Source organism: Telmatherina bonti, assembly GCF_933228915.1.
Source record: "Telmatherina bonti genome assembly, chromosome: 1".
Taxonomy (NCBI): Eukaryota; Metazoa; Chordata; class Actinopteri; order Atheriniformes; family Telmatherinidae; genus Telmatherina; species Telmatherina bonti.
Genome location: NC_136619.1, coordinates 20,064,209 through 20,082,309, shown reverse-complemented (window position 1 = coordinate 20,082,309; position 18,101 = coordinate 20,064,209). Strand labels below are relative to the sequence as shown.

Sequence of the window (18,101 nt, the reverse complement as noted above, 5' to 3'; positions counted from 1 at the left end):
AGGCTTAATATTTTCACACGAAACAGCAACCAATATGCGAGGGCCAGCTGTATCCAGAACCACAGCTGCCCTGGAATGAATAAGTTGCAGCTCCTTGATACTGGAGTGGAGATGTGTTGAGTCTTGATTGGTTCTGAAGGCAGCCAATCAGCAATACAGATGAATGGGGCGTGATGAGGAGGTGTCAATCCAAGCCAGGTGATGCTAGTGGAGGTTGTCCATGCTGTGTGAGAGGATTTATTATAGGAAAGTGGTGGCAGCTGTAACAAACATTCTGCAGTGAGTGTTTGTTGACTTCATTAAACACAATAGAATCTGTCACATTCGAGCAGCTCCTTAACATCTCACCTCAAATGGACTGGTCAAACTAGCTGTCCAGACGGTGATGGAAGGTCTAAAGTTGGATGACAGGTGACTCTCCAAGTACTTGGCTTTCACATTTCCTTTTCAAATATTGCCTCAAGCTTCAGAGCACGTCTACTCATACACCAGCAGAGAAACTGATAGGGTGAAAGCCTATGCCAAGGCTGGATTTGCTGCACCCAGACATGAAGGCAAGAGTAGTAAGTAAGCAGGCAAGACAAGGCCCATGATCTTAATGCACGAAAGAGACCGGTGAGACTAGGCGACAAGGTCTGTTTGAGAAAGCACCAATGCAAACAATTGCTGCCTGGGATTGTCTGGACACTGTAGACAGCCATGTTCTGTAGAAGTATGACTGGGATTGGCAATTGTGATTAAGGCATTTGAAGAAGTTCTTAAAATTGAAAACAACTTTTACCAGTTCTTATCTTGGATAGTGGGTGAAGAATGCTGTAGTTTCCTTGTTCACTAGATGGAAATGTATGAATTAAAAACACTTTAGCTTCACTCTTCCCAATACCAGTTCTCCTGAGACTTCCTGTAAACTAAATGCCAGCTGTTCAGATTTATTTTAAGAAAAGTCCAAGCCACATCTGGGAAACCTTAAAGGGTATTAGAACTCTTTTTATGTAAGGTTTATTACATTAAAAAAAAAAAAAGAAGAAAAATAGTAAAAGGATTTCACTTGTAAACATAAAACAGAAACACACCTGTGTGAAGAGGCCAGGTGTGGGTCGGTCTGCACACACATGGCGTTGGGGATCAAAACCAATCCCATTACAACACTCTTCTTCACGATGTATGACCACTGACCCACAGCACTGCAGTGTCACTGTGGCGTTACCAGCAGGGTGTATTGTGGGATGTCCATCGTTGTCCAGACAGCACAGAGAGGTGGAAGAGTTTATATACTCCAGACCACAGCAAACAAAACCTAAAAACAGGTGAATATGCATTAAAATATTGCTGTGTATAAGGTTCATGTTAGATCTCATATCAAGAAAATGTGTTGTCATTGTTTCTCACTTCAGAACTGATGGTGTGTTTTGTAGCCCTTAATAAAGCAGGTTTTGATTAGTAATGCAGGTTTCAATTTCACAGAATTTTATTTAGCTGAAAATTCATGTACGATTTGCTCAAGAAAATATCTTCAGATTATGGACACTTTACTGCTTACAGTGTTGCCCAAGAATATTGGTACTCTTCCATTAAATAAGATAAAAAATGTAGCTAACACTGAAAAGAGTTGAAATTGAAAAAAAAAAAAGAGGAACTATTATTTAAAAAAAAGAAAATCCTGACATTGCTTTTGAATTGTTTTTCAACAGAATAAGAAAAAATCATGACGGAGCCATAAAACTAATATTTTTTTCAACAACTCCTCGGGTGTTCTGCAAAGTTACCGCTGCAAATAAGTATTTGAACATCTGAGAAAATCAATGTTATTCAGTACAGTAGCCTTTGTTACAATTACAGAGGTCTAACGTTTCTTTTTGTAGTTTCTCACCAGGTTTGCACACACTGCAGGAGGGATTTTGGCCCACTCCTCCACACAGATCTTCTTTATATCAGTCAGGTTTCTGAGCTGTTGCTGAGAAACAGTTTGAGTATGAGCTCCCTCCAAAGATTTTCTATTGGGTTTAGGTCTGGAGACTGACTAGGCCACTCTAGAACCTTGATATATTTCTTACGGAGCCACTAGTTATCCTGGCTGTGTGCTTTGGAAGGAAGTTGTTCCCCAAAATCTCGCAATACATAGCCCTGGTCATCCTCTCCTTAATACTGTGCAGTTGTCCTGTCCCATACGCAGAAAAACATCCCCAAAGCATGATGCTACCACCCCCATACTTTACAGTAGGGATGGTGTTCTTGGGATAGTACTCATCATTCTTCTTCCTTACAGCAAGTGGAATTAAGACCAAAGAGTTCTATTTTGGTCTCATCTGACCACATGATTTTATCCCATGACTCCTCTGGATCATCCAAATGGTCACTGGCAAACTTAATATGGGCCTAAACATGTGCTGGTTTAAGCAGGGAAACCTTCCGTGCCATGCATTATTTTAAACCATGACGTCTTAGTATAGTACCAACAGTAGCCTTGGAAACGGTGGTCCCAGCTCTTTTCAGGTTGTTGACCAGCTCCTCCCGTGTAGTTCTGGGCTGATCCTTCATCTTTCTTAAGCTTGTTACATACTCCACGAGAAGCAAGAACTGAGTTCTTGCTCTGGAGGGTACAAGAACAAGAAAAACTTCTTTTTTGTCAGGTCCCGCTTTCCGAGTGCTTTTCTAGTTTCATGTTTAACAAGCAGCTTCGTCCGCGGCAGGGCAGGTTGTGCACGTGCCTGGGTCCGAGTGTTTTAATGCCACATGTTAGGATGTTTGTACTGTCTCACCACCTCGATCAGCTGTTTTATCAAAACAATCTGTTTTATGTGCAACAGCAAAAACACGGAAGCAGCAACTCTGCTTCATGCTTTCACCGTGTTAACGACACCCACCTCAAATGTCCGACAAATCACACGATACTTCTTGGAGCCCCATTGGCTTCAAATGCGTCCCCGAGAACAAAGATGACGTCATTTTTCTTCTTGGAGCCTCGAGAACAAGAAAAAAGTTCTCGCTTCTCCTGGAGTATGTAACAAGCTTTAGCATCATTGAGACCCCACAAAGTGAGATCTTGCACGCAGCCCCAGTCCGAAGGAGATTGACAGTCGTGTTTAGCTTCTTCCATTTTCTAATAATTGCTCAAACAGTGGATCTTTCTTCACCAAGCTGCTTGGCAATTACCCCGTAGCCCCTTCCAGCCTTGTGGGAGTGTACAATTTTGTTTCTTGGTCTTGGCCATGTTCGTAGTTGGAGTCATACTGATTGTATGGCGTGGACAGGTGTCTTTATGCAGCTAACGACCTCAAACAGGTGCTTCTAATTTAGGATAACAAGTGGAGGGAAGGTGGACTTTTTAAAGGTGGACTAACATTGAGGGTCAGAATTCTAGCTGATATTCAGGTGTTCAAATACTTATTTGCAGCAGTAATATACAAATAAAATATTTAAAAAATCATACAATGTGATTTCCAGATTTTTTTAGATTATGTCTCTCGCAGTGGACATGCACTTAAGATGAAAGTTTCAGAGCCCTCCATGATTTCTAAGCGGAGGAACTTGCAAAATCACAGGGTGTTCAAATACTTATTTGCCTCACTGTATATAAATCACTTGCTTACTCTATTTTTTTTTTTGGATAAATAACAACTTCAACTTGTTATAGTATTGTAAAGTATTTATATATCTATACTTTCTGCATCATCTGATTACCAGTTACTGAACTTTACTGTCATGTCCTTACATCTGTCATTGTATTTTTTCTCTCAATGTTACTGTATAAAAATATTCAGGTGACGCTTAATTATGCCGTTACTCTTCACATTTACCAAACTCCTTCCTTATCCGCTATCCTATCCATCCGATCTGTGCAGGAACACCATTTAGGCCATCCTGAATACTACTGCACACATTTTCTTATCATTCTCATATACATTCAACTATCCTCTTCTTTCCATCCACCCTGCATATCTCCTTTGCTCTCCTATATTCACAGCTCAGCAGTAATACTCAGGCTACGCAGCTGAAAGAGTGGAAGGGAAGAGGAAGTGTGTTTTTCTGAGAACTGCCATTTCTGACAGTGATAGCTGATGTCTGTCTGCCTCTGCATCACCTTGAGCAGCAAGGTGACATTTAGAATACATGATATCACTATTTGCCTGTAAATGTTTGGCAGCAGAATATTAAATTTAAAAGATGTTTTCTTGCATTAATTCACATTTTGATTTTAGATATATTGCAATAAATAAATGAAAAATTAAAACTGGAGAACGAGCTGCAGATTAAAAACAGAAATTGTTGGTGGTTAAAGTAAATGTTTTAAGCAACCAATCAACATTTACTTTTGGGAATACTAAACAGCCTAAATTACTGAGTGAATGTGATACATGCTCAAAGTTGAAAGCACTATTCACAAAATGCTCATGTGTTTGATTAAGTCTTGGCCATTGATGGATCAATAAAACTAAATGGGTTGCAGTTCCCTAACAGAACAATTGGATGCTGAAGTCTGTCCTGTTTCCTGGAACAGTGAACATTTTCATCAACATCTCATTCATTCATTCATTCATTTTCCTAACCGTTTAATCCAATTCAGGGTTGTGAGAAAGCTGGAGCCTATCCCAGCAGTCTTTGGGCGAAAGGCAGGGTACACACTGGACAGCTCGCCAGTCCATCACAGTCATCAACATCTTGTTTGTCTGGAAACTGTTTGGGATATCAAAACCTTATAAAAGTTGTGCTGGCTGACTGATGGAAGCATAGCTGTGTTTCATTTGGAAAAAGAGAGTAAAGATCTAATTATTCTGCATGATATCAGGCTACTCTTTAAGCCCAGACAGCAATCAGCATGTACTCTGAAAGGATAGTTGACCTAGAGACTAACATGGTATCAGAGACTCTGTCATGTGTGAAAGGGGTAACTAAAAACCTCATTTTACCAGCCTTAATTCTTCTTTGTGGGGACTTCATGCTGCGCCCAGTGAGATGTCGCCCTGGGTAGCTGCTCATGTTGCCCATAACTAAATTCACCTCTGCTAGTAGGCTTTGGTCTTGCATTGGATTAGGCTTATAATAAACTCTCATACTGAGTCAGCAGCACCCTGCTATGAATTTACATTAGAAATATAAATGAGCATATGATTGTTTGACTAAAAAAATGCAGTGTCAGGATGGTGAAATAACCAATCATACTATAAAAAAGGTGGATGGAAAAGGCATTTTATTCTGAATAACAGGTGTTTTGGTTTATTTGATTTATTGCAAAAAAAACAAACAAAACTATTTTCAATGAGATATTTAACTAATTTATCCAAACAGTTGATGACATGCGGATCTGTGGCACCATCTACCCCCAGCTGTGGTGCCCATTTTACTTGACAGGGGACATTAAACACCAAGTCACTGCTTTGTATCCCCACCTCACGTCCTTTAATGAGACTGCAGCTAGTTATGGAGTGATAAATAACTTATTGTTTCATACTCTAATCAGCATTCACACTTTCAGCACATTAAACGTTGTTAATTTAAGCAATTATTTCACTTAAAGGCCAAAAGTGGAGAATGGCACATATTTTTCTGCTCTGCTGTTGCGGTGCATTATACCCTCAACACATCCATCACATGATGTGACAGGAAAATGCATGTGTATGTGATTGTGTGACATAAAGGCAGTCTGACGGCTAGTAACTCACTTAGCAGCGGCAGCTGTTGCGGAGCGGGGTCTTGGTGGCCAATTCCCTCAGCGCCTTACTTCAGCTTCAATGACGCGCAAATAAACAGCTCAACACTTTTCCAAAATAGCTTCTCTCCTCTCATCTCTTGTCCTCCCAGCATCCTCACCTCTTCTTTTCTCTTCTATTCAGAGACCTGGCTCTCTACAATTCAGTTTTCACTCCCCTCCCTTTGCTCTCCAAAAAAGGCCAGTGGAATTTATCTGTATCCTCCATCATGCCTTTGTACAAACACAGCTCTATGTGGCGATAGCTCCTTAACACTTGTGACCTGAAGTCTAGGAGTGATCTCCCGCTTTTACCCACTGGATCAGCTCTCTCTGGTCATTCTTTTCTTTTTACCTGCATCTTCAACCTCTATATAATTCTTATTTTTGCCTTAATTTGTCGATTCATAATCTAATTTCTCTCATGCCCTCCTTTTCTTGCTCCTAAATAATCATTTTTTAACTTTTCTCAAGAAAATAGGTCAGACCCGAAGGGTAAACTCCTGCACAGACTCCTGATTTGCAGTTAAGAAAATCTCATCTGATTGTGAGGTTCTCTTTTAAATACTGCTCTGCCCCCTCTCTTCTCTTTCCGATTCATAGACGCTTTTTGTAATTTATGCATGCATCACTTGTACGTGCTTGTGACTACAAAAAGCGTCAAGAATACTTTATTTACATTGCATTTCCATTGCATTACACTGAACGCAGATTATATTTCAAAATTAAATTCTGGCAAAATTGTTGGCATCGCTGGCTCATAAAACTGTCTATAATTGACGTTTCTTTATGAGAAACCAATGAGAGCTTATTCCCTGTTTACTGGCATCTTTCCTATCTGACTAGAACATTCAAACACACAACAATCCTCTGGCATTGTTCTAACCTTCCTGGTAAAAATGACTCTCTACGGCAGCTTCAACGGACATCCAAGCTTTCCGGCCTTCTAAGGTACTTACGAGCATGTGTGAGTAACATACACATAAATTATGAAAATCGTCTGTTATTTTGATGTTTTCCTCTCATTTCCACTTTTCTCTTACCATCTGCACACTTCTCAGATTCTCAGCCTTTTCTTTTGGTTATTCGGCAGCTGAACTTCACCACACGTATTATCATGCATTCAGCAGAAAAAAAACAATCCCCATCTTTGTGAGCTTTATCTAACATGCCAGTGCATTTGTGAGAACATTTTGCAACACACACCCTTATTTTCTCTTCCACTCTATAAGCAGTGTGTGTTTCGAAGGGTTGTGCATGTCATGACAATGTTTTATTACACACCTCTTGTTTTCTCTCTTGCATCACAGAAAGCTTCAGCCCTAATCTTCAGATTTACGCAGGATTTGCATACATTCATTAATAGCATCGGGAGCGCAGCGTCAACACAAGGTGCTTAGACAACGTGAATTATTATTAGGGCTTCAGTCATTCCACTTAATGATAAGTCAATATTTAGCCCTGCCAATGAACTACAGATAAAAATGTGTGTTGTGGATTAGGGTTATCCGAGCTCTCTAAGAGACCAAAACCCCTCCACAACTTTAAACAAACCAAACACTTTTAAATACCTGAATATATTAGGGGAGGTGTGAAACAAAGTACAAAGCAAGTGCACACAAACATGGAGTTTTGTATGTATGCCTAAAAGCACACACTCCTGTTGAGGCAGGTTTCACATTCACACTGCTGTGCTTAATGACATATGATGTATTGCAAGTCTTTAGTTTTCTGTGCATTGCTTAAAGGGAAAGGCACTAGAAGGCCGTAGTTCTCATCAAACTCTATATAAATGTTATTGACCTAAAAAGAATCTGCAGGAAGAATTGTGTGTATTTGTGTGTGCGCATGCATGCACTTTGTGCTCCACAGAGGCCAGACTATATGTCATGTCAAGAGATGAAATCACAGCGGATTGACTTTCTCACACAGTGAATAGTGTTCCCCTGTGGACATACACATGTGGATGTTGGGGCAATGAGCACACACATAATCAAAGACACACAAGTACCCTTTTCCCAGCAGACTGGTTGTCCTCTTGTCTTTTTGATGTCCTTTTTTTTATTCTTAATCACAGCAATATTACCAGCTGGGCATGTGTGCAACATTAAGTACAGTGTGGATCTTTGCATGTGTGGTTCTTCTCTGCTAAAGTGTGTTTGTGTGTGTTTGTGGTCTGTGTGTGTGCTGAGCCTAAGTAAATGCTTTAGTAGCAGTTGTATTTTCACCACCCAAGAAGGATTCACTAAAGAGTGTGACACAGTAAGCAGCTGCTTGTGTGTGCTCAAGAGTTTATGAGTTCATGAGGAGGAACACGAGTAAGACATAATGTTAAAAGTTCACTAAGTGATAAAACAAGATAAACAGTCAAAGAGGAGTGATGAGAAAAATAAGTCTTTTTAAGATATAAATATAGATTTAAAGATAGAATATAAAGTTTGTGTGCCAAACTCAGCACAAACAAAATCAAATAGTTTTGCTGCTATGCTATAAGGTAGCAATGTCCAATACTGGTCCTTGAGGGGGTCTATACCATCAGTGGTTTCCTGCTCCAACATACCTGACTTAAACAAAACAGATAATTTCAACAGCTTGTCGTCAAATTCTTCTTAAGTCAATAAAATAACTATTTATTTGAGTCAGGTGTGTTGAACCAAACCTGCAAGACAGTGGCCTATGAGCATCCCCACTTAAAGGGCACATTCACGTCAGCCTTTTTTATTAAAATCCTGCTCCATTTTCTTGGAAAGTCCGCTTCATTTGGGGAAATGTGAATCCGCCAGATGAATTCTGATTCGGACCAAAAAAGTGGATCCGGTCCGCCTACAAATGCAGGTCTTGGCCCGCTTCAAACGGACCAGGAAAAGGAAGTGGACGACAAAAAAAAATTACTTCCTGCATTTGGCATAGTGTTGCATTGTGGGTAAAGACATAGTAGTGGCGTTAAGAGTCCTCTGCCTCGTCTGTTGTTCATGCTGCACACATTGTTGCAGTGTAATTCTGCAGAATACTTGCATAAGAAAAAACGAAAAAAACAAAACAGTGATAGTTTTGTGCTCCATGTCTAGCTCTCAAGAGGAGTAAATAAGAGTTTTCTTCTTCACTTGTTCTTAATTGTCTTGTCCTCTCTTTTGCTAAATACTAGTGCAGCGCCACCTTTGGTGAGAGTAGGGATATATTATTGTAAAGGTTTGGCACATTTGACCAAAGTGCAGCGTGAATGAGATCTCGGTTTGCATGGATACACCCCCTTACAACTGAGCTGAGTCCTGAGTTGGACTGAGTCTAAAGGACTGTTTTTAGTTTGACACATGTATTTGCCCATTTAAATAATTTAAGTTGACAAAACTCATATGAAAATGGTTTTTTTTCTTCTTTCAAAGAGAAATAAACATCTCTTATAGATTCTTATACTTTAAAGTAGCTCTTTGACATATTTACTGTATTTAAAGCATAGATTCCGGAACATAGATACTTATCTCCCCGGCAATATCAAAATCACCTTCTATCATCCAAACAATGTATTTTTAATTAACACTGCCAGATACTGTAGTTGATTTTGTGATGCTCAGTTCTTCCCTTCCTTTGTGTTTTTACATTACTTTTATCAATATGACCTGAAAATGGTGATTTAAGGAAGTAGCAATGGCCCCATGTGGTACCTGGGTTCAGATTAAGTTAAAATCTGTTAACTTCATGTGTTCAGACAGAGTCAGTCCTCAACTACTCTTATCAACTCAAACCTTCTTATATATATATATTGTCACCCATTCAACACAGTTTGTCTTATTCATGTGACCAAACCCACCATCCCCCTGAACAGCTTATCATCTCTCATCCCTAACCCCAATTATTCTCTCAGTAATCCCTCTTCATTTCCATTCCTACATCCTTCCCACATTCTACATCTATACTCCTCTTTTTCAGGTTCCATCCATTGAGTCCTAGGTTGGTTTGAGTCATTGACCTCTAGAGGTGGAACTACGTTTCTGAGACAGTGTTCCCATTCATCTAGACCCTCATTCATAGTGCCTAATAATTCTCATGGAAACAGAAAACTGTCTCTGTGCTTGCAAGAGAAAAGCTGAGCAAAAAATTGGTAGATTTCAACCCTTTAATGCATCACTGATGGTGTAAAAACACAAAACAAAACAAAAAAAAAAAACCCAAAAGAAACGAAAAGCTTTTTCCCAGATTGCAATATCGTGTCAGCTTTTCACTGAATTTTAATATCAAGTTAAACTTTCTAATAAAGATGCTAAATATTTTTGGGCAACTTATGAAGGACACAGCCATTAAATCTCTAGTCAGTTTCTAGGATTGCCTTACTTAATGCATACTGACTTTGTTTTTAATATTAAATCAATGTAAAAATCACCTGTATTAATCATTTTTTACTTTTGTATTTTAGAGTTGTTTGTATTAATCTAATTGCTCATACTCTTTTTTTTTTTTTTTTAAGCAGTATGCATATAAGCAAACTATAAACTTTTTTTTAATATGTATCTGGATTACATAGAGGTTTTGAAATGAGGTAAAAATGACAAATTTCTATATTTGTTAAATTCTCAGCACTAGTGTTAACACTTTTTAAGTTGATGTAAGTTATGTTTTAAAAAGTTCACATTTAACTCATCCATAACTTGTGAGATGAACACAAATGTTAAAACAAAGACCAAATCACCACACACACACACGCACGCACACACACACACACACACACACACAAACACACACACACACACACACACACACACACACACACACACACACACACACACACACACACACACACAGCAGGCTGCTCATCTCTGTGACCCTGACTGCCTCTGGTTTTATTCTTGCCAGTCATTAAAGCAAACCTAATAGAAAAACCATCATCATAAATACATTAACAGAGAGAGAAATGTCTTCCTGTGTTCAGAGAGTACTCGATCTTCTAAAGCAGCCAGACGCTGCTGTTTGGAATGCAGTACTGTTGGCCATTTGCTGCCCATCATTGATGAGAGGCTTTTGGCAATGATAAACACACACACACACACACACACACACACACACACACACACACACACACACAAACAAAGAGACTCAGAAACTGATGTGAATCTTTTGGCAGAAACAATCAAAGGACAAGCAAAGGGTGTGTGTGTGTGTGTGTGTGTGTGTGTGTGTGTGTGTGTGTGTGTGTGTCTGTAAAAAGATCCATGCCAAAATACAAACACATTCGGACATATATAGAAACAGATAACCACATGAAAAAAGTGAAGGATACATGCAGGGAGTTGAAGTAATACTCTACGCACATCTGCACTCACTTATACACACAAACGCATCCACTCTCACAACTGCACCAGGCTCAGAGTGAGCTAGCTTAACTACTGGGATAATTTCCCTCCAGCAAATGGTCACTGTGCCCTTGAAAAACATATTTGATTATTACTTTTTCTCCCCCTCCTCTTTTTTCTTTTAGCATCATCACAGCCATTTTCATCACGCGCTCTGATGATGGCACGGCAAGGCGCGTTAAGATAACACCCCGGCACCGCCAGGCTTTTAACACTTAAACGGTGAAAAGGGATATTCAGATTTGTCCTTGAACGTTTGGATGGGGCCTGCTGGGCTGGGACAGAGGGAGGGAGTAAGAGAAGGAGTTAAAGAAATGCACACATTTTTTAAGATTTACTCACTTTCAGAAAAAGTGAGGTGGGGAGAGCATTTACAGTAGCACCCATGGTGAGAGATGGTGTCGGTGGGGTTGAAGGGCAGATGGAAGATTTAAAAAACTGGACACTAAATAGAAAGTGTAAAGAGAAAATGATTAGTGGAGCACACAGTGAGCCAGGGGAGAGTCAGGAAGCAATGGGAGGCCAAAGACACCAAACACATTCCTTTAAATCATATAATCTCACCTAAATCTTAGATGAACATCTTACATACAAACTAAGACACAGAAGAAATAAGAAACAAATGAAGAGATTAAAAGTTGGTTGCGAACCTGCAGTGCAAGAAAACTGGGGCTCTCTTGTTTAAAAACAAACACTATTTAATCTAGTTGAAACTTAGATGAAAGCTGTTTAAACAAACTGGCAGATTTAGAAGGAAAGGATTTAGCAGACTTTGTGTTATGGTATAACAACTGGGGATGCTGAGAAAAGGATTATAGCCAGTCTCAGTAAAAAAAATCAGACTAAAAATGGGCTATGAAGAGTTTAAGCTAATGGTCACTGATGGTCTAAATTTGTAATAATTAACTAAAGCAGGTTTGAAGTCATGTGCTGGAAGAGAGTTATTGAGACTAATGTGAGAACAGCTGTAAGATGAGCACCTGACATCTGAACTACTGACACTGTGTGCTCAAACATTGTCAGTGCTCACAGTAACATTTACAGCAAATGTGGTTGGGCTCCACCATGCTATCGCAAATATCCCATCTCCTTCACACATACATGGAAACAAATGCTAACAATATTTTATTTTACATTACAGTGAGAAATTATTGGAGAATCTTGACCAACATAGACAGATTTCTTCCAAAGAAGCTGTTTCCAAGTTTTAATAACTGACCTTTTTTGTTTTTTTTAAATTCCTTCAATCTGCTGTTCCTACTACTTTCCTGTCCACACAAGCTCCTGTTCCATTACTGCAGCCACCACTGACTGGCAGCTGTTCTGATCATGTCCAGAGGACAGATGACCTCCATGTCCATTGGGAAGACACATGTAACTAAGTCATGTCCTTAACAATCGAACAACTGCTCCATCGGACATTATCATTAACCCAGGTTGCAATTACAGCTCAGTTCCATCACAAATGGAGACTAAAGGCTGTTAAATAAGTTGTCATCTCAGTGAGCGGACAACTGGTTGGACTGTCAACAAACAATGATCCTAATACACTAATGGTAAACAAGTCACTGCATACCTTTACAAGCACTCATCCCCTCAACTCAGGCCAGGGATAAGCAGGATACCAGTGATTTCAGTCATGCCACACTGACAAAACAAAAAATGGCTGGTGTTGATTTTCAGCCGCTACGTTGCCAAACCAGGCACCTACCAACACAGCAGGTCCTGCACAAACTGAGGATCAAGCAGATATCTTATACTCACTCGCAACATACCTTCTGGGTCATGCCTCTGGGGAAGCCAACCCTGAGCTTAGCAGACCTTCTCCTGAATGTAACTGCAATGAATTAGAGCACCAGAGCTTATTCCACAAGGTCACTTTACATTTATAAATAGTAAATGCTTGTTGACTGAGCTCTTGCTGACAAAGCTCACCATTAACTCGTCCTTTGGTAGACATTCTGCCATTTGTGCAGAATATACTGGACCAAGGAAAGATGTTACAATTCCATCAACCTTACTTAGCAGTCAAGTTTGAGTACCATTAGGTTTGAGGGGTCTAAAGGCCCATTTATGCTCGATGCAGTAAGAGGATATGCAAGCAAACGGACAATTTCGTCCATCTCCCACATACGTTTTTAAGTGGCTTAACTATCTGTCATTTGCGGCAAAAAAAATATCATGGAGGCAGTGTTGAATTGTATAGTTCAGGTGTATCTGGCGAAAGGAACAAAACAGAGAAGCAGAAGAGAAAAAGACTAAGAAACCGCAAGATGAAAAGCACCCGCAGAAAACACAGAACAGCAAAAAAATGTATTTTTGTGTTTCTTCTGGTGTTTTTAGACGATTAGAAACAACTTCATAGTGGTGTATTACTGCTACCAAGCACTGCCAAAACACAGAAGCAAACTCTGATCTTAACACTGCCCACTTAACACCTTCATAATGTGAATGGTGGCCTTTCAGTGTGGAGTTTGCTTGTTCTCCCAGTATATGCATGGGTTCTGTTTGTGTACTACAGCCTCCTCCCACCGGCCAATGACTTGCACATTGGGTTAATTGGCTACTCTAAATAGTCCCTAGTAGTTTGTGTGACTATGAGTAGTTGTTTGTCTTTCTGTGTTGGCCCTGTGATGGAATGGTGACATGTCGAGGGTGTACCCTGCCTTTTGCCCGATGATTGCTGGTAAGGGCTCCAGCTTCCTGTGGCCCTGAAATGGACTAAGCGGTTAAGAAAATGATGGATGGAACGAAGAAACCATGGAAATGATGGTCAATATTCAAAGGAGGAACAAGGCTGTTATTTGAAATAAAATGGGCAAAACACTGCCGCTGTCATTTAAAGACCACCCATTTCAGACTGTATGTTTGTGCATAGGATGTTGGCGTAAACAACACCTTTGTGAGGTTAAATTAAAAAATTTTCTCAGTGGCCAAACTGCTTACAGGTCAAGCAAAAAAAAAAATTAAAATCATATGTCTGTATGTTTTCAGTACTAGTGCTACTTGTGAGCTTACTTCCCTACAATAACTGAAAACTGGTCTGAATTATAGCTCACAATATGAATGGTAAAGTGTCCTTCTTGTACGTTTGGAAATCAACAGCACAGCTGTCAGCAACAAGGGGCATATACATAAGAACAGGAGGATGTTTTGTGGTCAAGTTTTTGTGCAGTTCAATCACAGATGAGGCCCGTTGCAGGACCTTTGTCAGTCTTTTTGTTTCAGAATAAGTAGGTAGTTTAAGCCTTGAAAAAGTACAGGTTTAGGCTTGACACTAATAAGGGAACTGTAGAACATGAGTGTGTCTAAACTTCACAGATCCAGAAGGACAGCTGTAAAGTCAAAACCAAAGACAAATATGGGAAAAAAGCAGTTTTGAGTTTGTTTAATTTTTGTCTGGCTGAAAGAGGCAATATTCCTGACCCATTCTATTTCACCTGATTTACACTGGCTACTTTCCCTTTTAAAATTAAATAGTCTGATTGTGTGTCTGGGTCGTACTTCAGTGTATGTACTCCAAATATTCTTTAGAAGTGTTTGTGTACTTGCAATCCTGTGTGCTCATACATGTACATTTCAGTGCAAATGTGTATATTATGTATGATTGTTGCTGTGCCTATGTATGAATGTCTCTGTGTGTATCTGCATGTGCGCACAAAGCCAGTATGTGTATCTGTTGCCAGACAGCTGTCTCCTGGCATTGCTGTTCCCCTGCAGTGTGTGTGTATGGTTGTTGACAGTGTGGACGGTAATGTGTGATAGATCGCACTTCAGGGACCCCATAATCACATCAGCCTAACCTAGTCTATCAGCTGGGCACAATGGGATACCCTTCACTCCTCCTTTAATCTGCTCCATCTAGCTCTTCACCACTCTTTGGTTATTTTCTGCTTTCTGTCTTTTTCACTTGAACCTTCTTTCTTTCTGGATTTTTCACTTTCATTCAACCTGATCATGCCATGTCTTTTGTTCTTTATTTCTTCTTCTTTTATAGATCTGCTTGCATTATTTCTACTTCATTTTAAATGATTTCTAAAATGTTAAAAATGTTAAAAATGTTCATTACATGTGTAGTTTCCTTGTTGTTGCTTAACATTAATTCTTTTTTATCTTGCATTTAATTCTCACAAAACTCTTTATAATGCATGAAGTAGAACTGTATGGAAATTGGTTTTCTTATATGAGATGAAAGTTTTATTTATTTATGCTGATTTGATTTCATCATCTTTTACTCCACGATAGTTATTTGTTTTTTTAGTACATCAATAAAAATCCAAAACTGTGGCCCTGAGAGGGAGAATGTGAGTGAGAGGTGCCAAGGTTAAGTATCCTATTCTACAATAAGTGTTGCTGTGTGTGTTGTGTGTATGTGTGTAACGGTCTTGAAACAGACGTGTGGGGTCGAGGTTGCGTAGCTGGCCCCAGGGCTCCCCAACAGCGCAATACACCCGGCAAATGGCCCTTAGCCTAGCTAGCACCGCTAGCTCTACAATCCATCATACCATATGCTCTCAATGGGGAAGCTAACGCTAATGACTGATGAGTGAATGGGAAAGGGGCACATAAAGGGAGGGAGGGAGTGAATAGGGAGATAAGAAAAGAAAAACATGGAAGAATAAAGCAAGAGCGAGAGTCCAAGGCAAAGAACCAGAGGAGGTGGGGGAAACAAGTTGATGACAAAAGAGGACGACAAAGGCAAAGAGGAGATGGGAAATAAATTTAAAAGGAAGACGAAGAGCTTGAGGAGGTGGGGAGCATATGCACTCCTTAGGAGGCCTCTTCAAATGAAAGATGACCATATAGCTGGCTCAGTTGGAAGAGAGAAAAATACCATCCAGAGAAGAAAGAACGATAAGGCAAAGTGAGAAATGGTGTGAAGGACTCAAATTCAATCAAACTATGCTTAAAAATGTTAAAATCATGTAAAAAAAAAAAAAAAAAAAAAAAAAAAAAAAAAAAATATATATATATATATATATATATATATATATATATATATATATATATATATATATGTATGTATATATATATATATATATATATATATATATGTATGTATATATATATATATATATTTCTCTCACCATGCTTTTGTTTTTGTGTGTCCAGATATCCTGTGTGTGTGTCAGTGTGATTGTTGATGGGCAATGGAGTACTATAGGCCTGTCCATATGGGGCCATTGTTTATGTGTGATGAATAGAGTCCGCGTGTCTTTCTCTGGCATTCAATACGAAGCAAACCCTGCCGAGGGCACCCTGTTGCCTCAGTGTGTGTGTATGCGAGTGTCTGTAATACATCTATGTGTTAAAGTGTGTGTATGAGAGAGAATGAGTGTGTATTTCTCCTGCTGTGTGCTTGGCAGTGCCCTCAACGGTGCCATCCTGAGTGTGTTTCATCATCATCTGCCATGACAAAGATGTCTAATGACACACACCTACACAGACACCCACACACAGTCGCACACATACAGTCCCATCTGTGCCATGGTATCCGGGTGCTTTGGGACTCTGCGGGAGAGGAGGACAGGGAAACGACCCCACGTTCCTGTACCATGTGTCTACCTTTCAGCCCTTTTTCTTTCCACCATTTTCCTGTCATTTTCCATCTTTTTCCCCACTTTCCCCCTAAACACTACAATATCTCCGGGGACTTCACTCCAACTTAACTTTTGCACCAGAGTAACACTTTTCCTAAAGAAAGGGCCTTGTGCTGATTGGACTCTCGAATAAAGAGCTTTCTCAAGACAAGCATAACTGTGTCAGCTTGGCTAAGCGACGCATCACTTATCGAACTTGTGTAAGACAAAACCTCTATCAAGTGTAAAACTTTCTCATTTGTGCTAAATTATGAAACATCTCAAACTGGCTAAATATTCCATCTGCATGTTTCTTTACTCACCTGGAGAATATTTATGCACATCCCCCCTCTCAGCATCACCACAGCACACCAGGGTATCATCTACTATCCGGCCTCCACAGCACTGGACCCCATAGCCATCATGGAGGCTCCCACTGCAGCAGAGCTGACCGCCTGTCATGGAATAAGGAACCCCCCTGCAGCAGCTGTCACCCAGCCCAATTGAGACTCGGCCCTGCAAGTGGTCAGGACAGCAGTATTCATCTATGAAGACAAGGACAGATGAAGGGAACACTTGAACAAGAAGAAAAAGAGTAAAGTCAAGTCATGTGGAACAGAAAACATCTGATGTTTATGAAAACAAATCGAGTAGAAACTCACTGGATTTTACAGGAACATAGTATCCTCCACAGCATTGGTGGTCACGAAGAGATGGGATCAGTTTGCCGTTGCAGCACACGGGTATGGAAGAATTACTGAAACCCATATATTTATCCTCACAGCAATGGTGATATGGCTTCCTTGTGTATAAAAATCCACTGCAACAAACCTAATCAAGTACAGTTGCACACATAAAGCAAAGTGTATTAACAGATTCTGACCACACATATTCTCTTAGTTTTGTGTCAGAAAGTATGGAATAATTCTTCAGAGAGAAGGCTAATTTGGGGTATTTACAGCAGCATTTACATGCAAAACACAGAGAAGTTAAAAGATTTCACCATGTTTAAAGGAAATTAGAAAACACTGCAGTTTACCTACAGCAATGAAATAGAAAGCACAGTGACAAAAAGACCAAAAAAGAAAACTTACAAAAAAGATACTCAAGGCAGAACACCGTGTAAAAAATCTTCAAGAAAATAAAAAGAAAATCCCTACAGAAATTAATTTAATGAGTGCAAAAATATTATTTTTGTTGTTTGTTTTCAAAAGGGTTGTGGTCTTTTCTAAAAAGACTTTGTTGCATTGATTTGTATGTTAGGAACATGCCCTTTTGATTAAGCAACATAATCTGTAACCTAATAACTTCTACATGTATGCAAAAACCCCCAAAACACTCAGCAAGAACTAAAAAACTAAAAACAAACAAATAGAAAAAACAAAATCCTTATTAATCATGGTGGAAATGATAATATTTAACATTAACATATTATATTGAATCTTTTTGTAGACTTTTTGGTGAACATCTAACATGATAAAATTTCTTTTT

At 39.5% G+C, this 18,101-nt stretch overlaps 1 protein-coding gene across 1 annotated transcript in view; it reads right to left on the bottom strand.

Moving 5' to 3' along the window:
- The window catches only part of ush2a (Usher syndrome 2A (autosomal recessive, mild)), a gene marked incomplete at both ends in the record, with an annotated part of 245,943 nt that overhangs the window by 68,600 nt on the left and 159,242 nt on the right, over positions 1 to 18,101 (bottom strand). Inside the window, 3 exon segments of the mRNA XM_079260418.1 lie at positions 1,074 to 1,297; positions 16,934 to 17,155; positions 17,273 to 17,441. Coding sequence (XP_079116544.1) covers positions 1,074 to 1,297; positions 16,934 to 17,155; positions 17,273 to 17,441 — 615 coding nt within the window.